This window comes from Gopherus evgoodei, chromosome 6, assembly GCF_007399415.2.
Source record: "Gopherus evgoodei ecotype Sinaloan lineage chromosome 6, rGopEvg1_v1.p, whole genome shotgun sequence".
In the NCBI taxonomy this organism is placed as follows: Eukaryota; Metazoa; Chordata; order Testudines; family Testudinidae; genus Gopherus; species Gopherus evgoodei.
This window is the reverse complement of record NC_044327.1, coordinates 53288967-53316770: the sequence shown is the minus strand read 5'-3', so window position 1 is coordinate 53316770 and position 27804 is coordinate 53288967. Positions and strand designations below refer to the sequence as shown.

General features: G+C 40.2%; 1 protein-coding gene across 4 annotated transcripts in view; it reads left to right on the top strand.

Annotated features, from left to right (window-relative positions):
* The window catches only part of ROR2 (receptor tyrosine kinase like orphan receptor 2), a 224794-nt gene that overhangs the window by 179688 nt on the left and 17302 nt on the right, over window positions 1-27804 (top strand). For all 4 annotated transcript variants that reach the window (XM_030567110.1, XM_030567107.1, XM_030567106.1 and 1 more), the window contains exons 3-4: window positions 1538-1825; window positions 2941-2971. In XM_030567110.1, coding sequence (XP_030422970.1) covers window positions 1538-1825; window positions 2941-2971 — 319 coding nt within the window. The remainder of the gene's footprint in view (window positions 1-1537; window positions 1826-2940; window positions 2972-27804) is intronic.

Below are 27804 nucleotides of genomic sequence, written 5' to 3'. Positions count from 1 at the left end.
GTTTGTCAGTCTTCTCTCCTTTGTCTTAGTTTGTCTTTTACATTCCTCTTTTATCTCCTCCCTTCATCTTTCCCTTATGTTTTTCTCTTTTCTTGTTTCATTTTCTTCCCCTTGTTTTCCTTCTCCTTCTATTCCCACCTGTATTTCTCCTCCTCCTCTTCCCACTTGGTTTCTTTTCATTCCCCTAAGGATCTCCCAGATCTCTGACCTTACTTCAGGTCCTACTGGTGCTGCTGCTTCTACTTATACAATAGCCATTCTTCAGCCCGAAACCGCTGGTACTGACATGAATGTTAAACAGCTTGTCTTTATTTATTAAATACTGTTCAGTTCAGTTATAACACCAGCTCATCTAAGTTATACCTTGCATCATTGCTGAGATGCTTTTCAGCAACACAATGAATACATATTCACTCCATTTTGCAAACCATCTGAAGAGGCTTGTGCCATCCAAGTGTAGAGACTTCTAAATAATATAGTAGTGACTCACTAATCAGAAGTTAGTATTAAATAAATTGGTCCATCTTTCTACAAATTTTCTAGTACATTTTCTAGTGCTTTTGTCCACTCTATTCCCAAGTCATGAGGCTTCCAGACTTCCCTAGAAAAGCGTAGGTCTCACTGGTATTTTAGAATTGGAAAAAATACAGAGAAGGGCAACAGTAATGATTAGGGATATGGAACAACTTCCATATGTGGAGAGAATAAAAAGACTGGAACTGCTCAACTTGGAAAAGAGATTACTAAGGGAGGACATGGTAGACATCTATGAAATCATGAATGGTGTGGAGAAAGTGAATAAGGAAATGTTATTTACTCTTTCACATAACGCAAGAACCAGGGGTCACCCATTGAAATTAATAGGCAACAGGTTTAAAACAAACATAAGGAAGCTTTTCACACAATGCACGGTCAGGGTGTGGAACTCGTTGCCAGGGGATGTTGTGAAAGCCAAAAATATAATTCTGTTCACAAAAGAATTAGATACATTCAAAGAGGATAGGTCCATTAGTGGCTATTATCCAAGAAGGTCAGGGATGCAACCTCATGCTCTGGGTGTCCTTAAACCTCTGATTATCAAAAATTGGGGATGGATCACTTAAAAATTATCCAGTTCTGTTCATTCCCTCTGAATTATCTGGCATTGGCCATCACTGACAGACAGGATACTTGGCTAAATGGACCATTGGTCTGACCCAGTATGGCCATTCTTATGATACAAGCTAAATAGAGGGGGGAAAAAATCTTATTCCAGAATTCCACACAGGCATTTATAGTTGTATAAATTTACATCTTGCCTTATCTCCGTGTAACTTGCTGTGTAGGTAAGCCCTCATTCATGAGACATTCATTCATTCATTCATGGAGGATGATAGTGTTCCAAATCCAGGGTGATGAGAATTATGTTTCTGCATAGCATATATTTGAAGGAAAACTGAAACCATTTTAAAGAGCTTTTCATAAAAATGTGCTCTTGGGCAGTCTCTTATCCAAATCCCACTGAAGTTTGATCTTTTTTGAACTTTCACCCTTACAGGTTACTTTCTGACCTTTCTGGAACCAGTCAACAACATCACCATAGTCCAGGGCCAGACAGCAATTCTCCATTGCAAGGTAGCAGGAAATCCTTCCCCCAACGTCAGATGGTTAAAAAACGATGCACCAGTGGTTCAGGAGCCAAGAAGGATCATCATAAGAAAAACAGATTATGGTTCACGGTTAAGAATCCAAGATCTCGACACTACTGACACTGGGTACTATCAATGTGTAGCTACTAATGGAATCAAGACAATAACTGCGACAGGAGTTCTTTTTGTAAGGCTTGGTGAGTCATTTTGCGTTAAAATGTGGCTTTTATGACTACTTTAATTGTTTTATAGACTAGTTCTTAGTTTTCACAATAGCAAAATGAGAAATTAATTTGCTGTTTAAAAAACCCCCCTCAACATTAAAAGAAATAAATAAAAGTTGTTGCCTGAGGCCTCTCTTTTCACACAAGAGCTCTTAGCGAAACCTGATACCCATTTACTTGTAATAAAAGAAAGGAACTACAGATAGAATGTCTGCAAATATACATCTCAAAGGAAATCACAAATGTTAAATAAGGCCCAGTGCATGGTACAAAAACGGTAAGTTTCATTGCGTCAAATTATCACAATATTGCTGAACTCATTCTGTAAAAAAGAGCTTTTGAAAGGAAAAGGGGAATGAATAACAGTTCATAGTGTTCACTGGTGTTCATAGTTTGGAACCTATTCCTTGTGAGATACTGAATGCCCTTAAATGAGTGAAATTAATTAATTCCATTAATTTCATGGAAGTTGAGGGCACACAGCACCTGGCAGGAGGTTCTCATCCCTTTTGAGGGATTTGTCACTTAGTCTGCAACCAGAACTTTTATTTGTGTGGTTTTTAAAGTCCCTGAGGTGATGGCTCAAAACTCTAGGGACACTCCATTTCCTAGATACTGTTCAATATTGTTATGGTAATGACTAACGTCACTATTTGCCTTGGAGAGATGTATTAAATACTAGGGTTTCATATCATGTTCCTATTGTGATACAGGTTACAAGCATGCCTCTGACACATCCTAACAGCTCTGATAGTAAGCCTCAAATGAATTTAATTGGGTTTAGTAAGAGATAAGTGATCTGCCAAGATAATGCTTTGTGTTTTTTGAGATTGTATGTTTCTATACCAGGAGATGCATTCTAACAAAAATGAAGTCTACTCAGGTTTCTGCCTGAGTAGACAGAAGATTCATGTGGTTTTTTGAAAATAACCGTATTTATGTGCAGGAACTCAAAACCTTTTGTTTGATGCTTTGCAAGCCTTCCTTAAAAGAAATCTGTGGAGTTCTATTTAGCCCGCTACTAGCTTTTTAATGCTACAGTCATGAGCTGAATTTGTAAATAATTTGTATTTGTTTTATGTTTATAGGCCCAACAAACAGCCCGAATCACAATTTTCAGTAAGTATTTTTTGGAAATAATTTACTGCATCCTTAATGATTTTACCGTGAAAGAATTTGAGTCATAAATCCTGCAAACACTGCTGGCAGTCATCACATGTCTTTGCTACAAATATTTAGCTTGATTGAAAACCCTCAGAATGGCTGAAGTCTTTTCAAACAATGATAGCATTGTATTAGTTAGTTTTGGTTTGACAGAATTTTCTTAAGGAATTTCTGCGTGCATATTTCATATTTTAGGGAAGCAAAATACCACAAAACTGTGATGTTTGGACAGTAATCATTTACAGGACAAGTATGAGCATCACTGGTGGCCAGAAATGAACAGGTCAAATTTTAGGTCACTGTGGTTGTAACTTTAACCATGTTATATTACTGTAACTGGAAAAATCAAGTGAAATTAGTTCAGGTATTTGTCTCTGAGCAATTAGGAAACTGCTATTCTGTAATGTGATTCAATTTAGACATGAATGTTTCATGATGGTTTCCTTATTTCTGTCAGCTGCCTGGAGTTGGTGGGCTACCCAAATTACCAAAAAAAAAAAAAAAAATTGGCTTTGTTTTGCCATTATTGTTGCATATGTTTGAATAACTGTAAGTAAGCTTTATTGTATCATTTGTTCATGTAAATTCTGTGATGCTGCTGTTCAGTAGTGGAATTAGTACATTTTGGGAAGTGTGTGCACTCATATATTAATAGAAAAAGGGTGTGTGGTGGGAGGACAAATGTCATAGTCTGCCAAGGACAAACTTGTATATATAGGGTGGGATTTTCAAAAGTATTCGCAAGCCTTAGCCTAAATCTTCTCCCTTTGAAGTCAGTGCTAAAACTCTCATTAACTTCAATGGGAGTAGAACTAGACCAATGCTGAGTGATTTTGAAAATCACACCCAGAAATTTTACACTTGCATTAAAACTTTGAACATTTTAAATAATGGAAATGCACTAACCATGAGTCCTGCATCCTTCTTGTATGTTCTTTCACACAGCAGTCCTAATACTGTTACTTATATGCATACAAGTATAAAATCCCTAGGAAAAAAAAGTAGCAGAAGGCACATTCTAAGTCTCTTCTATTCATATGCTCAGAACATGTACATGAAGGAAAGGGTTTTCATAATTTTACAAACTGAAAAATGAGACTGAGCCTTCAAAGGGTACTTTGTTGTTAAACCAGTTTAAATTTCATAGGTATATCTTTCCTAAATAAAATTGGGCTATGGCCATTAAGGGTGACACATGGATGTTCACATGAAGAAATGTGCCTTTTAGTAACCATTCTGAACCCTACATACATGCTGTGTGTTCTTCATTTTACATCAGAAGAACACTGAATCTGTTCTGCCAATTAAGTAATATGCAGGTTTCTGAAGGATATGAATTTCTAATTAGCAAAGAAGGTCAGAATAGAGTTCCAGGAGGGAATAGCATGGGAGTCAGAAAATTAAGAAATGAACAGTGAAGCACTGAATTGATTTCAAAGCATACATTCCTATGACTTACATAGATGTGGGTTTGATCTGAGCACAGAACAAAGAGCCAGGAACTTCCAGTTCCATTTGTACATTGATTCCCTTTACAACGGTTAGCAAGTCATTCAGTCTCTCTTTCCCTCATTCTGTAATATTTCCCAATCTCATAAGGGCCTTATAAGGATTAGTTAAACTGATGTTTGGAAAGTGAAAAATTCTGGATAGTAAATGGGAAAAAGTAATTGTGGTCACATACTAAAGACTGTATCATAATACATATATACAGAGGGCCAAATTAAGGTTACACAAGCAACCTTAAACTTGCTATTTCCTAACTTTTGAGTTCTTGATGTTGCAACCTTGACTTTATTTTAATGTATTTTTTTTACTATAATTTCCTCAATTAAAAAAAAATTAAAATTTGAAAAATAATTCCATCATTGTAGAACCATAGTGACTTCTCCCATGTAGATTGTCAGCAGAGCAGTGATATTTAGATCCATGTCAAAGTCCTCTACCACTTGAGCTGATGGAATATTTAGTAGCAGTAGAGGCTGTCTTCTGTGCAGACCTGCCACTGCAGGGGGGATGACACGCGCTTTGCCAGTGGGTATCACAGCTGTTTGCTGGACTGCAGAGGATTGCTGAGACTCAGGAATAATAGGTTTAATTCTAGGCAGGAGCGGCGCCAGGGTTTTTGGCGCCCTAGGCGGGGGTCCTTCCACGCTCCCGGTCGGCGGCAATTCGGTGGCGCTCCCGGTCTTCGGGGCACTTCAGCGGCTGGTCCTGGAGCGAGTGAAGGACCCGCCGCAGAATTGCCGCCGAAGACCCAGAGTGCGGAAGGACCCCCCCGCTTCCGAATTGCCACCAAAGACCCGGAGCGTGGAAGGCCCCTCTGCCGCCGAATTGCCACCCCCCTAAATCCTGGCACCCTAGGCGACTGCCTAGGTCACCTAAATGGAAGCCTGATTCTAGGTTGTGTAGGGGAGTGTTCTGGGATCCTGCAAGTGCAATCCAGGAATTCTAGTGATTCTTTTGTCCCTGTTCCCCATACCTACCTAGCTCCTGCCTGTACCCTCCCATCTTCTGTCCTTCCCTACCTCCCTGGCATTTGCCTCATCCCCATCTCTGTCCCATGTCCCACCCCTTGTTCCTGCCCACATGATACCCCCCCTTGCTCCTATCCTCCCTCATTTCTCTGTTCCTGCCCTTATCACCCCTCCTGTTCCTAGCCCATTTCCCCAGACTCTTATCCTTCCTCTCCCCAGGTTTTTGCCCCTGTACCTATGCCCTGCATATCTTTCCCCACTCTCCCACTCTTCTGTATTCCTGTTAGGTGATTTGCTTCTCCTCCTGCACATACCACAGCTGCTCTGGGTAGCCAGTTGCAACCTCTGTTTGGAGCACATTTAGTCACTGTGTGGAAATGGTATATGTGCAGTCCAATCAGCTGGTAGGAACTGACAGCATGGGGCATGTTCCGTGCAGATGAAATCTTCAGAGAATTTGTCTGCCAAAGTCTAACAAGTTTCTACTGAACTTGTGCAAACTTAGATTGTTCAGAGTCTTAGAACTGGGCCAGTTTAGGCACATTTTCACAGGTATGGCAAAAGCCATGACACCAGGATGACTCACCCCAGCTACTCCCCGACCCCCCAAGTCCCTTGCCAAATTTAAGTCCTTTCTCCAAAGCATGGAGGCACTAGAGCTTTTCAGAGAAAGAGTTGTAAGATTTTTTTTTTTTTAACATGGACAAAACAACATATTTTCCCCTAACCTTATTTCTGGAAATGGCTGAACCATTTTACCTGAAACATTCCACATAAAAAAGTGGCCATTGGCAGACACCTAACATGGAAAATTTCAGCATGAATGGTTTAAATTTAGCAGTTGGCAACAGGATCTTATGGAAATTATTGGGCAACTTGAAATACAAGTTTCTTTGCATATACCACCTACAGTCGATGTTTAAAATCTGAATGTGGTAGGGAAATAGGGAGACCTGGGATGTGGGTAGGGAATAATGGACGTGGGAAAGAGATGTTGAGGAGTGGGGATATGGGGAGACATAGGGAGGAGAATACATGTCACCACTGATAGCCAACAATGTTGATAACTATTAGACTTCACTCCACTGATACATGCTTCATTAGAAAGATCAGAAATTCCTTCTCATAGGTGCTCGTTCAAGTGCATATACATGAAAACAAGCATAAAAGAGGAAGGAAATCACTAGGTAGTCCTCACTCCACAGTTGCAACTTACAACTATGATTTTGCTTGCTCAGCATTACTGTAACTTGACTACATCCACCACCCAGAGCCAGATACCTCCTCTCTTCATCTTCACACAAAAGAAGGAACTTTAACTTCATTACCAAATATCAACTATTGAAAAACAGTGCACAGCATTGTACATCCTCATTACATCACCTAAATAACATTCCTGGGAATGTTACAACCAATAACTTCCCAAAGTGCTAAACATTCCATGAACAATAATCTAGCACAGCAGTCTTAAAGGTCACCATCAACTAAATCCTCACCTGACTATACACACTAGCTTTGTCCTTCAACACAATATGAGATCATCATCCCAAACAATTAGAAAGCATCCATCCCTGAAGACTCTAGTGTCTGAACTGAAGACTGCACATTTTGTGTGGAAATGGGAAGACTTGTGAGCTTTGGCTGGTGGATATGGAGGAAGACATTGTAAGGGTTGGGTGAGCACTTTAATGATTTCTTGGCTTTTTATGTTTGGTGGTGGTATTATCACTTTAGCAATCTTTAAATGACTTGGAATTAATTTTTTGTTTTCAGGAATTAGTATGTATTTTTAAGAAGTATTTGAGCCAGATTCAGGCTCCCATTCCAGAAGCTTTGCATAGTGGACATGGCTTGGGAAAATGGGATGTGACTGGGGTGATCCAACTATTCCTAGCAGTCAGAACAGTCCATCAAGGGCATAAGCTGCTAGGCGTAGGTTAAAGTAGCCTTGCTAGCTGGAGAATCCAGTTGCATTTAACCACTTTTGCCCCTCTCTGAGGTTTGCTGAATGTAACTCTGACACAGCCCAGAATCTTGGTGCTCCTTATTTGCTTGTTTTCTGGTTGAAAATATCTGTGTTTTTTCCAGGTATATCCAGTCAGTACACATGTCTTTTTCATTGTGTTTTGGTGTCTTGTATTTTGTCAAGAATTTTTTTGGCTGCCAATGATTTAAAAAAAAAAATAATGCAACCAAGCATGTATGCACGGGTGGGCGGGAGGAAGCGGAGAACGAGGGAAGAGGAGGAGAGAGATGGCTTTCTGAACTGCCAGCAGGACTATAGAGTACAGAAGGAATTGGTGTGGAACAAAGGGCTCATTTTATTCATTAGCCATCCAGTCCAGTTTCCGTCTGAAGCACAAAGTTCCGTGCCTCGTGGCATTAATGTTTTTCAGAAAGGTACACTTCAGTGAGAACACTGAAGTCAATTGTACCTCAGCTTAAAACAATGCCTAATTCTTAAAGAATATCAACCTTTATCTGTTTGATATCATATATCATGTAAATTTTCATTTAATCCATATGCTTATGTTGAGGCCATGTGCTGAACGGGGATTCTGGAAGACTGTATAACAATCAAGGATTGTCAGACATATTAAGAGTCAGATTTGCCCATATAAAAAAGGACACTAGACTTTAATAAGGATGAAGTCAATAGGGTTTCATAAAAGCCTGAGGTTGTATAACAATTACACAGTAGACATACAGATTTTAATTTTCTTTTAAAGATGTTTCTAGAGAGGTTGGTTTAAAATTTTTTTATTCATTATCTGTAAAATTCTGGAGGATGTTTCTAGAAAGGTGTAAAAATGCAGATTTATCAAAATTACCACGTTTGGTTTGTAAATCAATTCTAGTTTGGTGTTTTGTCTTATCCAACTATTACCTTTTAATTCTCTGGCTGGTGGCTACAGTAAAAGCACACATTCAAATCTAGAATGGAAAGTTGGTTTTTTGTTTGTTTGTTTTTAAAAGTGTCTGACATATCCTTTGCTGTCGTATGCTGTCATATTTTCCATTTCATAATACAGCAGTAGAGGAATGGTTAGACATACACTCATTCCTTTCTATTTTACTGTGTAATCCTGTTATCTTGTACGATCAGTTACCCATTTTTGAAAAGGAATTGCAATTTGCCCTTCTCTCTCAGAAAAGACAACATTTCTGCCATTCAGAAAAACACAAATTTGTTAGTTACTGTTTGTTTTAAAGTAGAGAGGAAGCAAATATCAGATGTAAAACTTAGAAAATGCAATTTTAGCAAAACTTAGTCAAATTAATAGATTCCAAGGCCAGAAGTAATCATTGTGATCCTCAACTCTGACCTCCTATATAGCATACAACATAGAATTTCCCGAGAATAATTCATAGAGCAGATCTTTTAGAAGAAACATCCAGTCTTGATTAAAAATGGTCAGTAATGGATAACCCACCTTGGTAAATGGTTCCAATGGTTAATTACTCTCATTGTTAAAAGCGTACAGCTTATTTCCAGTTTGAATTTGTCTAGTTTCAGCCTTCAGCCATTGGATCATGTTAAACCTTTCTCTACTAAAATGGGAGCCCATTATTAAACATTTGTTCCCATGTAGATACTTATAAAATGATAGATTTCAGTCTCTCAGTCCTGAAGTGATGGCTGAAAACTGCTCTCATCCCCTTTTTAAAATGTGGTTCATGCAAAAAATAATTGTTTTAAAGACTACGTACATTTTAATCGAAATTGTGTGTGGGAGGTGTCTTTGAATTTTGTTTAAAGTTAATTATTTAAATAGAAATTTGAAATCCCTGCCCATGGCTCGGTTTATGATTGAGGCAGTGGCCAGAGTTCTTTAACAAGACTTGCTTTTGTGGGAAAGGGGCATTTCTCTCATCCCCACAGCAATGCTGCAGCTAGTGGGGACTTGAGGTGGAGGGTATTTTTCCAGATGTCTGCTGTTTCTGGGGCTTGTGGAAAGCTGTTAGGGCCTTGAGAGTGAGTAGAGAGTGTGGGGAGGGCACAGCAGCTGTAGATGGTAAATTAAGCCATTACAAAGTGTAGCTGGGAAAATAGGCAGATCCACTAGTCGGACCGTACCTATTTATAAAGGACATTGATCCCATCCCCCAGGGACTTCAGGACACAAAAGGTTCCTTCCTGAGCTCCCATGCCGAAGCACCAGACTTAAGATATGTCTGCACCATTGCTGGAAGTGTAATTTTCAGCTTGGGTAGACATAGCTGTGCACTAAAAACAGAAGTGTAGTTGCAACAGCCAGAGTGGTGGGACAGGCTGAGAATTATCTATAGTTCTGAATGGGATTGCACTTGGAGTGGCTAGCGTGTTCTGCTGCTTGCATCACCATGGCTACATTCTATTTTTAGTGTGACAGCTGGATCAGAGCTGGCACTGGGTATGTCTACCCAATCTGGAAATTATACCTCCAGCTTCAGTATAGACATACCCATAGTAACTATGTGAGATGGCTGTTGTGGCATACCTCCCATCCACGCCTTAGGAGTATGTCTACACTGTCGACTGGATGTGGGTCCAAGCAGGTTGTTGTGCGAGAATCCCTCTGCAATCCACATCTAAACCCCAGAAATATGGGTTTCAAGGCATATGTAGGGCAAGAACATTAGCACACCTGAGTGGTGTGGGTATGAACATGCCTTGGGCAATGACATAGCTCCTTACTTGTGCCAGTTTGTAGTGTGGACAGGGGCAAGGGGCATGTCCTGAGTCCCACATTCAAAAGTCCACCAGCCCTGTTCTCACAATGCGCCAAACCCTTTCCTGCTTGACCATTACCCAAATCTATAAAGGTCCCTGTCCTATCATTCTCACCCATAATAGCAAGCTGCACTGATCACTTCACAACAGTCTTCACTGCACCAGCACACATGAACATGGAACATGCTCCGAGAGCAGCCATCTGGTCAGCCAAGCACACCTGGGTGCTCATCAGTGTGTGGTGTGAGTTCACTGTACTCCACAACTTCTCCCGCAGCACAAGGAACTTATACTGGGATGTTTGGGAGAGGCTGGTGCCGGTCTCATTCACTGTACTCCAGCCCAGTGCCAGGGACAGATAAAGCACCTAAGGTTCCAATACCATACTTTAAAAGATTCTAACAGTTGCTCTGGGAGTGGCCTCCAACATGACCATTCTGAAGGAGCTGAACTGTGTACTCTCCAGCGCTCCCAGTACTGAGCCTGAGGGACACATGACTCCTCTCCTCAAACCTGCCAGCCTAATTGTCTGACAGGGTGCTGAAGAAGACCAGAGTATGTAAGCAGGGGGAACTGGTGAGGAGGAGGCCCCAGAAGACCCAGAGGAAGAGAAGCATGGTATCCTGCACCTCTGCTTGGAGGAGTTGGTTCTACAGGTCCGTTCTGACAAGGAGGGAGGCCCTGAGACTCAGCAGGAACCAGAACCCAAGACAAGTAAGCTAAAACTCCACCCTCCCCACCAACAACCCCTCCCTCATTCTCTGGGTCTGCATGCAGGACTGGAAGGCCACCCACCGCTTCTGTCAACACATACAATGGTCCCCAACCAAGACACAACTTAAATTCAACATCTTATTGAATTACCATGAACCACTATGAAGCTTTTGGCAGAAGCTATAGAACAGATTATCAGTGAACTATCATGTTGCTCATGGGTCTGTGCATTTGTCGGCCAACAATCTGACAGCGGGGGAGGGGATAGAAGGGGGAGGCGGGGAAAAGGTCAGGTTTGGGGACAGGACATTTGTATGTGATTAATCGTTCTCCACAGTTACAGCTGTTTTCTGCTCCTTTCAAGATCACAGACTTTCAGTGCAGTAATCCCCCACAGCTCTTCAAATGGGAGCTATGCAAAAGGAAGAGGCAGTTTAGTATCAGGGCCAGGACAGAGAAAGGGAACCTTTGCTTCTCAGAGGAATGTGACAGCGGCCCTCTGTCACAGTATGAATGGTCTCAAGCATAGCCAGTCCCGAGTGTCCAGCATCTCCCCGCTTGGAGCCAGGCCGCACAAGTCAGGAGAAAGGAGGGTGGGTGAGGGATCCGCTCCCACAGCTGCACAGACACCCTGCAGTGTCCCTTTGCAATGGGGAGGCTAGTGGTTTGCGGTCTTGATTGGAAAGTTCACGGAATGCGACTCTTTATTCCCCCCTGTTCCTTTCTCCAGTCTTTGCTGAATGAAGGGACCAGGTTTCCTGATGCAGAGCGAGGCTTGGGGATGGGTGGGCATTTGCAGTGGTTTGTGTCTCCCTCTTCATGCAGGCTCCATCTGCTAGCTTGGAATACAGTCTATTTCCATGCAAATTGCCTGCCAGTCCTGTAAGCATATGTCAGCAAATATCTGGTACAGCAGAAACTCAAGCTGGTTCTTAAGGTTCAGTGGCAGTGCCAATTTGCTTGGTCCACCTTCATAGCTCTCCAGACCCATCCATTCAGCAATATGTAGAGGGGTGACAAATAGCACAAACATCTCTCTGGCATAGATTGTCAGATCCCCACATCATACCCTTTTCCAGTCTGGTACTTTCAAAATTGCTATATTCTCCAACTGATAACCAGCCTTCAAAGAAGAAATACCTACACGTCAATACATTACAATTTTAAAACCATTAGCTCATGCTCCCTTCCATTTTCAACAGATGCTCCTTTGGGGGTGGTGGAGGGGGCCTGCAGAAGTTGTCTGTGATACTGAAGGATGCTGAACAACTGCATTCCTGAAATGCTGAAAAGTATCAATACTGAGACATAGGACCCAACCACCTACCCCATGACAGTGGAATAGCCACAGGACTCCTTGAACGACATGGTGGACTGGCACCCAAAATCCCACCTGGGGAGCCCTGTGACCATACAGGAGGGGAACAATGAGCCTCAGACTGTGCCTGAAGACCAACATGTGTCTTGCCCCTAAATCCTGCTCTAGAGATAACCCATTTGTCCCCCAGAACAGATTGTGCCACCATGTCCCTCACCCTTTGTTTGGGGAATGGGGAGGTCAAGGCCGAGGAGGGTCATAGGCAGTAACAATTTTAGATTCTTTGGGGTGTCTGATCCTTTCTGGTTTCAGTCACAGTTCCTTTTAAAAAATGTTCAGAGTTAATGCTACATGTACTGATTTCAATAAATGTTAGTTTCTACACATACAATTTGATCATTTGACTGGCATTGGTAGTAGGACTGTAACAGGTTGGATTTTTCCCTTCCTATAAAAAATGGTCTTGGACTTCATAAAGAAAGGGTTGGATGGGAAAAGTTGAAAAATAGGCTAATAGAGGTTGTTGCTATTAATGCACATGGTTTGGATTCTCAAAACAAATACCCAAATATAAAAATGAGGTCCTATAATAGAACTTTACCTTCTTCCATGCTATTGTCTAAACATGATACCCAAGATCTTGGGTACAGTGCAGCTGCTTTGCATTGCACCACTGGCAGATCTTGGCCTCAAAACAGGAATATCAGCTATAGGCGAGTTATTTATTGTGAGAAAAATCTTACAGTAACATCCGGGCTCCTATGCTCCTGCACCCTGTTGCAGAAAGAAGGGGCTGTGATCAGGGCTTCCCTATGCTCTGCAGAGCTCCAGCTGTCATATTGGCCCCTACTGGACATGGGTAGCTGGCATAATTTAAAGCATACTTCAAGCTACACTAAATTAATGTTATGGTGGACATACCTGGGAATTGGGGGAAATGCAAAGGGTGTCTCTCCTCCCATTCCTTAATTGTGCTGTGTTCTCATTGGCCACAACTGGAGACCTGGGCCATTGTTCTTTCCTGTAACATGACTATTCTAAATCTGTTTGTTGACTTTGGTCAGAAGATAGAGCATCTGTCTCTAGCTTATTTATCCTTAAAAGTTTAATCTCTTTTGTCACAACTTGTGAAGTATGTATCTGTTTTTATTGCTATGAGCATAGCTAAGTGGGAAAACTGCCATCTGTTTCTAGGAAATACTTAAGAATTTTTAAGATTGTCTGAAGGGTTTGGACATATTACTTGCAACCGTGCTTCACGTGGGCTACAGCATACAGTCCTGTAACATATTCGATGAAAGATGAAAGTATAAAAATGTGGTAAATGTTTGTTTTCCTATAAATCCCATATTTCAAGTTTAAAATGTAACTTGCCAAAGAGAGATAAATGCACTGTCTAACGTCACCATGTGGGAGGTTTGAGACACAACTTGTATGAGTGTTCCACGGGCGCCTCCCTTTTATGCAGTAGAGGTCAGAATGTACCTTTTTGGCTAGAGAGCTGCAGTTTTTTAGTACAGTCAGCATGCTGTCACATTGGTCAAGTGGGAAGCAGTAACTCAGGGTGCACTGCATACAGCTAAAGGCCAAATGCAGCTCTGACCTCATAAAATTTGACTCCTAGATGCCCTCTCCCAGTGAACACAGGCTGGTAAGAGAGCTGCTCAGCAGCAGGTACTTATTTTTGGTAAGATCAAAGAAACAATTTGAATTATTCTGTCAAAGAAGTTCCAAGTACAGCTTGTTTGTGCATTTGTTATTTTTAAACAATGTGTATATGTAAATCGACATGTGAATTAGTGATAGCCCTTGGGCTTATTCCACTACCGCAGCTGTTGGACATCCCTGATGATCTTTAGTTTGTTTTGAATTTACTTTTAACCCCAACTGTTCAGTAACTTAAATGGCTTTCAAAGTATTTATTGTGTCCCCTACAAAAGGACAGTTGTTTGTTCCTGTGACTTCCTGTGCAGCTTTTTATGCCACATTGAGTTTAATTAAAGTGCCTTAGGATGCATACTGTCCTTAAAGTGGGTGAAAGGTATGCATGGATGGGGGAAGGCAAGAAGATAGAGGGAACATTGTTCTCATAAAATCTAGTCAATTAAAAAAAAATGAGTTAAAAGTAATATCAGGTATTGCATCTGCCCATAAGGCTTTGTGCCAATGTTTATGGTTTCATAGTCACACTTTCTTATTTTTAGATGCTTGTTCTCCCCTTTTGCTCTGATAGAACCACACAAACAATATGTGACACTTTTATCTAATTGACTGTTGTTTGAGGAAAAAATGAAAGACAGTATAAAGTAAGCAAACTGAAAAAAGACGACTATTTACTTTTTAATTAAACTAAAATTATCTTAAATGGTGTTTGTAACAAAAATAGGCTAAAAATTCCAGCAGAAGTGTGATTAAAAAAAAATTTCTAATTCCACATTGTCTAAAATATGAGACGACATAGGAAATATATCTGTAAAAATTAAATAATGTAAAACATTTATCAGCGTCCCCCAAAATTACTAACCACAATGTCTTTTTTGACATTTTATTAAGTCTGATAATAATATGAAACAAAGGGTTAGTTACTTCAGAGCCACATGTTTGTCGGTTTTGGTTTATATAGCTGCAAGCACAAAGAAGTAGTTTCAAAGTTAGTTTTGCTTAAATTTTTGGTTTACAACTCAAATTCGCAAGCCTTTGATGCCTCTCTCCCACTTTAGAGTTGGAAAATCAGTATCTTCCACATTCAGAATGGGAGGTAAACTTTCTCCTGCTCCATTCACAGCCCTTCTGTATATTTGTGAAACTGTTCTCTCGATTTCATAGACTTTAAGGTCAGAAGGGACCATTATGATTGTCTAGTCTGACCTGCACAACGCAGGCCACAGAATCTCACCCACCCATTCCTGTATCAAAGCCTTAACCTATGTCTGAGCTATTGGAGTCCTAAAATCGTGGTTTAAAGACTTCAAGGGGAAGAGAATCCTCCAGCAAGTGACCCTTGCCCCACACTGCAGAGGAAGGCGAAAAATCCCCAGGGCCTCTGCCAATCTGCCCTGGAGGAAAATTCCTTCCCGATATGTTGAACTACAGAAATTTAGACATTTTCAACCTATTTTATTCTACAAAATCAGCTTTGAAAAGTTCTCCTTTTGACACACTGTCAACAGAATAGCTTATTGTTTTGCAATATTCAAAAGGCTAAAAGAAGTGCATGAAGTGTGTGTAATACTACTGCAGTAGGGTTTCCCAGCAGGTGGGAAAAACCTGCCTGAGCTGTCAATGGTATTAGGAAATTGTTTAATATGAAGGTAGTTCCTGGGGTTTTTTTAAGATCAGAGTCTGTCTTTCCATTCTCTCCCCCGTTGCAATGGACTACAGTTTATTACATGTTACACTAAAGCATAATTATAACGGCGAAATCTGTTAAATTAAACTGAAATCTGAAATCAGAGAAGAAAACATTCTTTGGAGGTTGTTTGCAGGGTTGAAATACTGTAGCTGCTTTTTAAATATGATCCGAGAAGGTCTGAAGTGGTTGTGGTGTGCTCAGTTGACTGTTTACAGCCCAGTGCTCCAGTGGCTCTCACCCTCTCTCACAATCTCTCCGCCTGCTGTTAGCAGCATGTTTGATATTAGTGTGCAAAAGCTTTAGGAGGTTACCAGGTGCTGCTATTAAAATAATGTGTTTTTCTTCCATTATTAGTTGGGGTGGGGGGAATTGAATTTTTATGTATTTTTATTGATTAATGATTATTAACTTTACATATGATTAGGTGAATTTATGCAGCTGCCATGTACCATTGCTTATAACCAATAAGTTGGTGACTTTTGAACATAAGCCATTTTGCTTTACCAGAGCTTTGTACAATAGTTTCCACTAATTTTTATAATATAGTAGCAGAGTTCAGATGAATAGATGTTGCATTGAAGCATGATTTCTATGGAGGATAGAGAAGAAACAGAATGCTTTAGAAATAAATGATAATTGACACCCAGTAATTGATTTTGAATCGAAAGGAACAAACACTAGAAGAAAATGATCATTTCGGATTGCGCATATTGCACCCTTTCAGTAAATGTAGTAGTTGGGAGCTGTTTGATCTAAACTTCCCTTGAATTCCAGAGGCATTGGTTGAGATTGGTGTGTCATTCTGAGCTTTCTAAAATAGCAAACTGAAAAAATATCTATCATGTGGAATTATATTGACATCTGCATGATTCATCAGGGTTGGAAACTTTAACTCCGCTACACAGATCTCTGCCTCTTGAGCTTAACTGAGTAACTGATAGCCATAGCAGGTTTTCATCTTCTGTGTGGAGCAGCACTAGAGGGGATGAGAGATGCAATTTTCCAGTAGGTTTCACAGATATTTGCTGACAGGAGAGGAATAGTGAGGTTCAGGAATCTTGGGTTCCATCCAGGTTCTGGAGGGGAGTGTTCTCTAGTAGTTAAATCCTTCTACCTCTATCCAAGTACTGTATCTCTTCCGCACCCAGCTTCTTGTCCCAGTCTACCCCTTTCCAGTCCCGCAAACTCCTTGTTGCAATCCCAGTCTTCCCCCTCACTCCCAGGTTCCCTGTCCGAGGTTCCTCATCTATTCTCAGTCCTAGTCTCTCCTACCCCTCCTGCAGTCAAGTGTCTTGTCCCAGTCTGCTCCTTCCCCCAGTCTGGTTCTTGTCCCTTCTGAATTTGTCATACTCCCTGGGTGCCAGCAGGGGCAGTCATAGAGAGTGCAGGAGAGACAGTCTCCCTGCTCTCAGTTCTGAGTCCCAGCACCCACGCAGCTTGCAGTAGCCAGAAGCAATAGCTGCAGGAAGAATCTTTGGAGAACTGACTAGCAAATCCTGTCAAGTCTCTACCCTGTGTGTGAACGGAGATATTTAGAAAGGCTTATAATTTGGCCAAATTTGGGCAGTTTTTCATGGGAACAGCAAAAGGCACGTTCCTGACACCAAGCTGATTCCCCAGCTAATTTCATGAAGGACAAAGGTGCCAAAGCTTCTCAGTAAAATGGTTGTAATTTTTTTTATCATGAGCAAAACATGTATTTTTCCCTAACCTCATTCTTAGAAATGACTGAGCCACTGTTGCTGAAATTTTCAAAGGCAAAGAGTTGTCAGAGAAAATTTAAGGGAAATTTAAGCACAGACATGTGCTAGTTGTCGTCAAGCTAGCACCTAAAAGTAGCAGTGTGGCTGCAGCAGCAGAGGTGGTGGCTAGGACTAGGTGCCCAAGTACAATCCCCAGCTGTCCAGCCACCACAGCCATGCTGCTATTTTTAGGCACTAGGTGGAGCAGCGCTAGCCTATAAATGTCTACCCTAGGAGGGAATCACATCTCCCAGCAGCTGTGTACCTGAAGAGCTCTTGGTAAGCTTGAAAGCTTGTCTTTCTCACTAACCAAAGTTGGTCCAATAAAAGATATTACCTCACCCACCTTCTGTAGAACATTCTCTGAAATTTCAGAGTTGATTGGATGCACCATGTTATCATGTTACAGACGTACAAACAGAGAAATCCGGTCGAATTGAGCGTAAGACCTGCGCAAGCTCAGCCAATAAAATTTCAATATGGCCATTTCAACAAATATGAATACTATGAGCATGTTTGGATGCATACTGAATACTTGGTTTAATGCATTACATCACATGATCTAATTAACAGTAACAAATTAAACATGCCTGATGCTGTTTTGGAGGGGTAAAGGACAGTCTTTGTCACTTTTTAAAAATATCTAAAATATAGAGAGTCCTGTGGCACCTTATAGACTAACAGACATATTGGAGCATGAGCTTTTGTGGGTGAATACCTGCTTCGTCAGATGCACGAAAGCTCATGCTCCAGTACATCTGTTAGTCTACTCTTTGTTGCTTTTTACAGATCCAGACTAACACTGCTACCTCTCTAGATGTTTTTAGACATTGATTCTGGAGCTTCAAGCAAGGGGCATTTTATTAGTTGAAGTCGTATTTTCAGGGAATTCTTTCTAAGTAATTTTTTTCTTAACAAAATTAAATAAATGTTAATCGTCAACCAATAAAATGCCAGTGAAAGCCTGATAACATCTCATTTCACTTTATTTAGATTAAAGGTCGGAAATATTAAATATTGTAACAACTATATTCTGGGGTGCTCCAATACTGAGTGAGTGTGTGGTACCAAAATTCATGAGCCATATCCTAAAAATAATAATAATTGGAGATATACTTATCTCCTAGAACAGGAAGGGACCATGAAAGGTCATTGAGTCCAGCCACCTGCCTTCACTAGCAGGACCAAGTACTGATTTTTGCCCTAGATCCCTAATTGGCCCTCTCAAGGATTGAACTCACAACCATGGGTTTAGCAGGCTAATGCTCAAACTACTGAGCTATCCATCCCCTCCTCCACTTATATAAATTGTCATATCACCATTGACTTTGTTTGAGCTGTGACTGTTTATGCAAGTTGAAGATCTGGTCTCATCTGTTTAGGTTTAGGCTCTCTATTGTGCCTGTTGCACTAGCCAACTCTAGTCTTCTCCATATCTTTGCAACTCCACTCCTATTTGTCCTTAGGGATGGCTTAAATCTCCTCTTCCCACATTAAATATTTTTTAATTAAATAATATTTCTTATCTGGGAATAGATGAGGTCAGTAAGGTAGGGAGAGAGTCAGAAGTTGAGGTAGACATACTTATTGTGGACATATGGATGGAAATTTTTAACGACACTTACCAGTTTCTTTAATGATATCCTTTCTACAGAATTTTTAAACTAACTATAGATATCTATTATGTTGTTTAGGTTGCTTTAAATGATTGTTAGAATATAATTTGAGGGTTCTTTCTACTAATTTGATAATCATATGGGGCCCGGAATCTATTTATCCATTTATTTCATTATAAGAGAAATCCCCCTCAAATTATTTTAAATAATCCTTTTGTGTTACTTACAAATGGTACAATAGGTTAATGGGATATTTATTTTTAAAACTTGAACACAAAAACCAGACCAGATCTAACAATCCTATAGACCAAATATTTGTATAGTTACATTTTTATTTTGTGTATAAATCAGGAGAAGTGCAAACTCCATCAGGCTCTTTACTATTTAATCCCTTAGGCTCTGATTCAGAAAAACACATGAGCTCGTGCCTCTGTGTTTTCCTGAATCGGCATGGATTTAAGCACATTCTTAAATGCTTTTTTGCATTAAGGTTTAAGATCCTGCAAGTTGCTGAGTTTTCTCAACTCCAGTTCACTCCTCTGGCAGGATTGGGCTCCTAGTTACTTAAAGTTCAATCTCTTGATTGTTATAGGAGCAGAGAAATGAATCAACATTATTACTAAGAACACTTAAGAATATCTCTCTCATACTGTCACAGACATCTTTGATTTATAGTAAAATACTAGATTATTCATGACATATACGTTTTCCTTATATTCTAGCTTGAGTTTGTGGGACCAAGACAGAAAGAAGAAAAGCTCTTATTAGCAAATATTAGGTTCCACTTAGGAGTGCCTGCTTTCAAAATGAACCCTTTTGTTTGATAGTTAAAAATCTCTAAATTATCATGTTTCTGTGAAACATCTATGTAAAACCTGTCTGCCATCATGTGTGTTCCTATTGCCTGATGTTCTGGCTGGGATTTTGTAACATGTATTAACATATGAAATATCCTTAACATCCAAATTTAAACCAGGAATATTCTACATTTTTCAACAAAAGCCACAGAGTCTGATCCTCTTTATTGTCAGGGACACCAAGTGCATGCCCACTTTAGGCTCTAATTGGTTTCTGTATTCCTATTTACCTCCAGGAAAGGAATTTAATATAGAATGAAGTTTCCATGAGTCACTCTTCAGTCGTTAGGACATTTTCCTCTAATATGCCCTCCAGCCTGTTCACCTGTGACAGTTGTGTACAATAGATTGTGTTACAGTTATCATGTGTTACATTCTGTCCATATTTATTCTTTTCACCATTTCAGCTTTTCCATTAAGGAAGGCCTCTTTGTTTTGTAGGTCTTTTCTTTGATGTCTTTGTCTATTGGTGGTATATCATCTATACAGTTAAAGTAATATTTAGATTTCAGAGTAGCAGCCGTGTTAGTCTGTATCCGCAAAAAGAACAGGAGTATTTGTAGCACCTTAGAGACTAACATTTATTTGAGCATAAGCTTTCATGGGCTACAGCCCACTTCTTCGGATACACAGAATGGAACATATAGTGAGGATATATATATATATATATATATATAGGTGGAAGTTGCCTTACCAACTCTGAGAGGCCAATTAAGTAAGAGAAAAATTAATATTTAGAGACTCTAGACGGTAAGAACAGTTCTAGAAGCAGTCTAAGCAGGGACTGCTGCACTGGGGGAAGAGAGTAAAATGGGGGCCAGGTGGAGCTACCCCTCCCCTCAGCACCTCTGGTTCCAGAACAGTGCAGCAGAGACACTCCCTTACCCCCACTTTGGGGACACTAGAACCCAGGTGATGCCTCCCGTCTCCTGCTGCCTCTTCTGCTCCTCCTGGCTTCAGAAAAACTGAAGAGGAGCCAGCCAGAGACTTCAGCCCAGAGGAGCAGCAGCAGCCAAAGCAGGGATCTTTGGACATTCAGAGAACTTGCTGCAGTTTTGACTGGAGTGTCTCTGCTCTATTCTCAGTGGCAGCATTAGGCACCTGCAACCCATGCAGTTGCAGGGGGTCCGAGGCAGTGAGTTGGCCCCCAATAGAGTGACTCAGTTACTTGTCCCTGGTGGCAAAATGAAAGCCAAAGTGAATCACAAACACTGCCCAGCGTGATGGTGCAGGGACACAAGCCCCACCCAGCGTGACTGGCAGCAACACTGATAGGGGCCCCAGAATTGAGCTTTGCAGGGGGCCACCATGAGGAAAACACCATCACTGCACTGTGCTGGTTGGCTGTTTGTTGCAACCTTCTCACAGTCTCTTCACTCCACACCTGTTGCTCAGGCTCCCTTCTCCCCGGCCCTGTTCCCTCACTCCCCTTCTCTTCAGTGTCCCCTCTCCCTTCTCTTTTCTGCCCATTTAGCTGATCTCCTCCTTACTAAACCCCCTTCTCCCCTCCCACCCCCCAGAAAAAGGAATTGTGGCACTAACCTGCTGCTTGGTGCCATCACAGTGTGTTATTCCCCTTCCTCCACCCTGCCTGTCTTGTCTAGTTAGATTGTGAGCTCATCAGGGCTCTGCTACTCTGTGTTTGTACAGTCCCTAGCACAATAGGCCCCATTCTTGATTTGATCCTTAGGCACTACATAATAAACATGATTAATATTAATAATAGTAGTGGAAATAGTATGTAATAGTGGGTTCACTATATTTATGCAATGCCTGTAGTACACGCAGGATTTTATAAATTGTAAAGATTTCAGATTAGATGTATGTTTGCATGAAGCTATATGGTTCTATAATCTTTTAAGTACAGTTGATATTACATGATTGCAATGTGATTATTTCTATGGAAGTAATAAATGTTTAACTAAACAACAGTAATTGAGGATATTTTCAGTTCTGGATAACAAATTATTTCAAAAGATCTCTTATAAAATTCCTGTTTCCATAGCACACAAAAGGTTTTTTGGGGCCTGACATGCCACCCCAGTGGGAAGATAGCAGGAATCTAGGGCTTTGTTTATTGTTTAGCTTTCCCCATATTGCATATATGTTTTCTTCCTTTCATAGATTCAAAGTTGTAGGATAGCAGTTGGAAAAGAGACAGTGTTTAACCAGGGTGTAATGTATGTGTGATAAAGAGCTAACTCCACCCCCCCCACCCCCTGCACTCCCTTATCAGTGCTGAGCCCTCTTTACTTTCTAACAGGCCCTGTGAGCCTGGCATGAGTTGAACATCAGCTGCAAAAGTTAACAAGACCATATTCTTTTCTTACGATGCATAAAGACAAACCTTGGTGTTTCTTGGTTTTTATTTCCCACCTCCCCCACCTTTTCCCCACAAAAGGTTGTCCTCCCTCATCACCAGAGACTGAAATTGGGTGTTAAGAGAAATGGGAATGTTCAGTCAGATTGTTTGTTTAAAACTAGTGACAAAAACTTGGGAGAATAATTCTCTTTGAAGAAAAATTGCATTGCATCTCCCCTTTAATGAAACACTAAGGCCATGTCTACACTACAAAACTGTTGACTGAACTTACGTTGGCATACAGCCACTGCAGTTATTAAATTGCTTGTATGTGTGCACACTTGGCTCCTTGTGTTGGCAGTGCGTGTCCTCACCAGGAGTGCTTGTATCAATTGTATTGTCAGTGTCAGGCATTGTGAGATGACTGTTGCTGGCATTCAGGAGTCAACATAAGCAACGCAGCATCTTCACTGACAGTGTGATGACGTAATTACATCGACCATGACTCTATGTACCTCATGTCGGTGGCATTACTAAATTGGTGTAGAGAGGCAGTTAATGTCAATGGGAACCAAATATAAATGAAAACACTTCCATAGCTAGGTCAATGCAAGGGAGCATATGTCAACCTTACAATGTAGTGTAGACCAGGCCTGAGAAATTCCTGCTACAGGTCTACAGACTTGGAGAGAGTTTTTTTAGCAAAAAAGCCAAACAAACAAAGCAGGAAGTAAAGACTTTTAGTCTTCCTGATACCTCTCTGTTAAAAACAAGTAGAAAGCAAAAGAGAGCAACAATAATAAAACCCCAACAGTAACAACCTGGGAAAAGTGAAGTAATCTTTAAACATACATAAAGAATTAGTAAAAGACAAAAGCAAAAACGTTTTTCATTTGCAGTTCATCTTTAGGACCTTAGTAGCCTGGGACAAACTGAGCCGTCATGGACTGTTGAGTTAAGTTTAAGATTTGCTCTTGTAACACTGATCAGAGCAACCTTTTCAGCTCAAGCAGCAGAAAATTGAAGAGGTTGCCTTTCTGCCTATTTTCAACCACTCTCACTTCTGCTCCATCCAGAAATTCAGTTATTGGTATCTGGTTTGGGACAAATATGAAAAGCTTCATGTGACTCCAAAGAACTCTGCTTGAATGGAGAATGAAGCCCCTCTTGTTTTCTTTCAACAATTCCCCCTGTACTTTTGTCCCATATGTTATGCCCCATCCTGAGTATATGCGCAGCTGAGTGAAATTAATCGAATATTACTCGTGGAGGGGGCTATCTGTGCTGCCATTTCTGTAACTTTGTAGAACATTGCTACCTTTGTCAAAATTAAATGTAGCATAGTACTCAAAGTCACTACTACTCATAAGTTCATAGTTTCCTAGGCCAGAAAGGACCATTGTGATAATCAGTTCTGACTTCCTGTGTAACACAGGCCAGAGAACTTCCCCAAAATAATTCCTAGCGCAGATCTTTTAGAAAAAGAATCCAGGTTTGATTAAAAGATTGTCAGTGATGGAAAATCCACCACAACCCTTGGTAAATTGTTCCAATGGTTAATTACTCACTGTTAAAAATGTATGTCTTATATCCAGTCTGAATTTGTCTAACTTCAACTTCCAGCCATTGGATCATGTTATAGCTTTCTCTGCTACACTGAAAAGCTCTTTATTAATGTCGATTTTCCCTGTGTAGGTACGTATAGACTGATCAAATCACCCTTAACCTTCTCTTTGTTAAGCTAAATAGATTTTGCTTGAGTCTATAAGGCATGTTTTCTAATCCTTTAATCATTCTTTTGGCTCTTCTCTAAACCCTCTCCAATGTATCAACATCCTTCTTGAATTGTGGACACCTAAATTGGACACTGTACTCCAGCACCAGTCAAACCAGTGTCAAAATCAGAGGTAAAATAACTTCTCCTGTTCAAGATTCCACTGTTTATGCCTCCCAGGATTGCATTAGCTCTCTTGGCTACAGTGTCACAGTGGAAGCTCATGTTCAGCTGATTATCCCGCATGAGCTCCAAATCTTTTTTTCAGTATCACTGCTTCCCAGAGTCCCCGTCCTATAAGTGTGTCCTACATTCTTTGTTCGTAGATGTATACATTTATATTTAAATGTATTAAAACACATATTGTTTGCTTGTGTCCAGTTTACTAAGCAATTCAGCTCACTCTGTGTTAATGACTTGTCTTTGTTATTTACCACTCTCCCAATTTTTGTGTCATCTGCAAACTTTATCAGTGAAGATTTTATATTTTCTTTCAGGGCACTGATAAAAACGTTAAATACCATAGGAACAAGGACCAATCCCTGCCAGAACTGTACTAGAAACACACCCATTCGATGTCAGGCAGCTTTTAGTCCATTTAATGTGCCATATTAATTTCTATGTCATTGTAGATTTTTAGTCAAAAAGTTGTGCAATATCAAATCTTACAGAAATCTAAGTATATACATCAACACTGTTACCTTTATGAACTATACTAGTAATCTCGTCTACCAAAGATAAACCAGTTTAACAGGATCTATTTTCCATAAATCCACATTGATTGGTATTAATTATATTACACCTCCTTTAATTCTTTATTAATCAAGCCCCATATCAGCCGCCTCATTGTCTTGCCCTAAATCAGTGCAAGACTGACAGGTCTATAATTACCCAGGTCATCCTGTTTTTATTCTTTTTAAATATAGGCACATATTATCTTGCTTCCAGTCTTCTGGAACTTCCCATTGTTTCAAGGCTTATTGAAAGTCAATGTTAGCAGTCAAGTAAGCTTCTCAGCCAGCACTTCTAAAACTGTTGGATGCAAATTATCTGGACCTGTTGATTTAAAAATGTCTAACTTTAGTAGCTGCTGTTTAACATCCTCCTGAGATACCAGTGAAACGGAAAGTATTATCACCATCATATAATAAGACTATATCAGCTGTTTATATAATAAGACTATATCATCTGTTTTTCCCAAGTGCAGAACATAAATATTTATTGAACAATTCTTCCTTTTCTGCATTATTATTGATAATTCTATCTTTTCCATCTAGCAATGGACCAATACCATTGTTAGGATTCTTTTTGTTTCCAATATACTTTTAAATATCCTTTTTTATTGTCCTTAACTCTGCTGGCCATAGAGTTCTCCTTGTATCTCTTTGCTTCCCTTATCGATTTTCTGTAATTCCTAGCTTCTGATTTATATTCATTACATTCAACTTCCCCATTCTTTTATTTATTTTGTGTGTGTATAGATGAGAGAGAGTAGTAAAATGTTCTTAAACTATTCCCAATTATCTTCCACATTTTTCTGATTAAATTCTTCCTTGCAGCTGATTTGGCTCAGAATTGTTTTCAGCTTTGTGAAATTGGCCTTTTTATAGCACCCCGTGTGTGTGTGTGTGTGTGTGTGTACATTTTTTTTTTATTTTTTTTTTACTGGTTTGCACTTTATTCTGTTTGCACATTATAAATATCAAGTCATGATCACTTGTACCTAAGCTACCACTAATTTTTAATTCTGTGATCAATACCTCTTTATATGGCAAGATTAGGTCTAATATACAATTCTCCTGTGTTGATTGCAACATGTTTTGGGTTAGGAGAATATCATGTATAATATATAGAAATTCCGATAATATTTTAGTACTGGCAACATGATACCTCAAGCTTGTGTCACTCAAACTGAAGTCCCCTGTGATCAGGCAGCTTTTTCCCCTTCACCTTCTAGGTAGGCGCGTAAGGAACCAGTCATCCTTTTCCCCAGCTAATATTCCATTTTGTGCTTTATGTCTTAGTATATTGACCCATAAGCATTTGAGATCGTTTTCTTTGAAGTTGTCAGCCAGACTAGCCAGACTTATTTTAGTGCTTTGCCTGGATTATATTAGAGAGTTATAAAGGATTCATGTGGAACATGGCATTTGAATAACAAGAGTCTTGCTTCTGTCAGAACCTCTGACATCAGATTACTGTTAATTTTTGTGCCCATCCAAGATAACGACCATATTTCGGTTTAATCAGTATTAACATCTATATATATACACCATAACTGAACTGTATTTGCAAGTTCTGACAGAAATAAATAGAACCTGAGTGATCATACTGTTCTTGTCACCAATACCTTGTTAGTTAGATTACTTATTCCTTCAGATTCTTTATGCTGGCAGAGAGGTGGAGCAGGAGGGTGAGATATGGTTACACATAGCTTTTTTAACTGACTTTGTTTCTCATGATCAGTGTTTGAACTATGCCTTAGGGAAAGAGGTCAAACAAGTGTTTCATATTCATGCAGCTCATTATGGAGATCATTGACTTCCTATTGGGGTGGTCTGGGCTGACTGTGCAGCTTGTGCAACACTTTGATTTTTTTAGACTCTCGGAGTATTTAGGAATTGTTAGAAAATGAGGTTTTAATACAATAATAAGTGTGCAACTGAAAGCTGTTCATTATGGCAATTAACTTGTCCTGAAAGCTTCTGACTCCACCTGTCCTTTGTTCCCACTGGAGAAAAGTAAAATGTCTTTGTGGTAGTTAATCTGCATTCAGCATTTGTGGATGAATTATTATTTTATTAATGTTCAATATGTATACTGTGGTAGTGCTTAGCAGCTTCAGCCAGGTCAGAGGGGTGACTCCATTATGTTAGGCACTTGGCAAATATGTAATAAATGGCAGTCTATAATAAAGTGGCCGCTCCTGTGGGAAACCACAGTGCAACAGGTTTGCTTCCCTCAGATTCCCCTTTATTCACCCATGAAAAGGAGTGTCTGTCTCAGGAGCAAGTTCAGATCCTTTTATTCACATAAGGTACCACAGCCCACAGATTCCATATGGTAAAAACAGTTAAACTCAGAGACTTTAAGGCCAAAAGGGACCATTGTGATAATCTAATCTGACTTCCCGCACATCACAGGCCACAGAACCTCACCCATCCACTCCTGTAAAAGACCCATAACCTTTGGCTGCATTCCTGAAGTCCTCAAATCATGACTTAAAAACTAAAGGATTTAAAAACTTAAGTTACAGAGAATCAACCATTTGCTCCAGTTTGAGCCAGCAAGTGACCCATACCCCATGTTGCAGAGGAAAGCAAAATAAATAAATAAAAAATCAAAATAAAACCCAGAGTCTCTGCCAGTCTGACCTGCGAAAAAATTCCTTCCAACCCTTTATGGCAGTGAGTTGAACCCTGAGCATGTTGGCAAGATCCACTAGCCAGACATCTGGGAAAGAATTTTCTGTAGCAAGTCAGAGCCCTCCCCATCTAGTGCCCCATCCCAGGCCATTGGGATTTTTGCTACTAGTCTCAAAACCCGGAAGTAAAACAAGTTTATAATGCAGAAGCTCTTCAGTCCCATTCACATGTCACTGTTCACAGGTTACCAACTCTCATTAACCACACTGTCCCAGTACCATTAGTCTCTGTTCGAGGTTCCCATTTTCCAGGCCATCTGCCTGAGAGTTCCAAGATATCTGCTTATCTCCCATGAGTCTTCTTTCATAGCCCCAAGTCAGGTCTCCCACAAGAGGGCTTCCTGCAGAAGAGCGTTCAACCAGGCCTGCTTCCTTCAGAGTCCTACCCTAGCTCATGGCTACCTCTGTCTAGAGTCAAGCCCTTGCTTCTGAGCCTAACTTATACTTATCATACTGGTTTTTCCCCTCATTCCTAAGGGACTGAATATATGTTCCGTT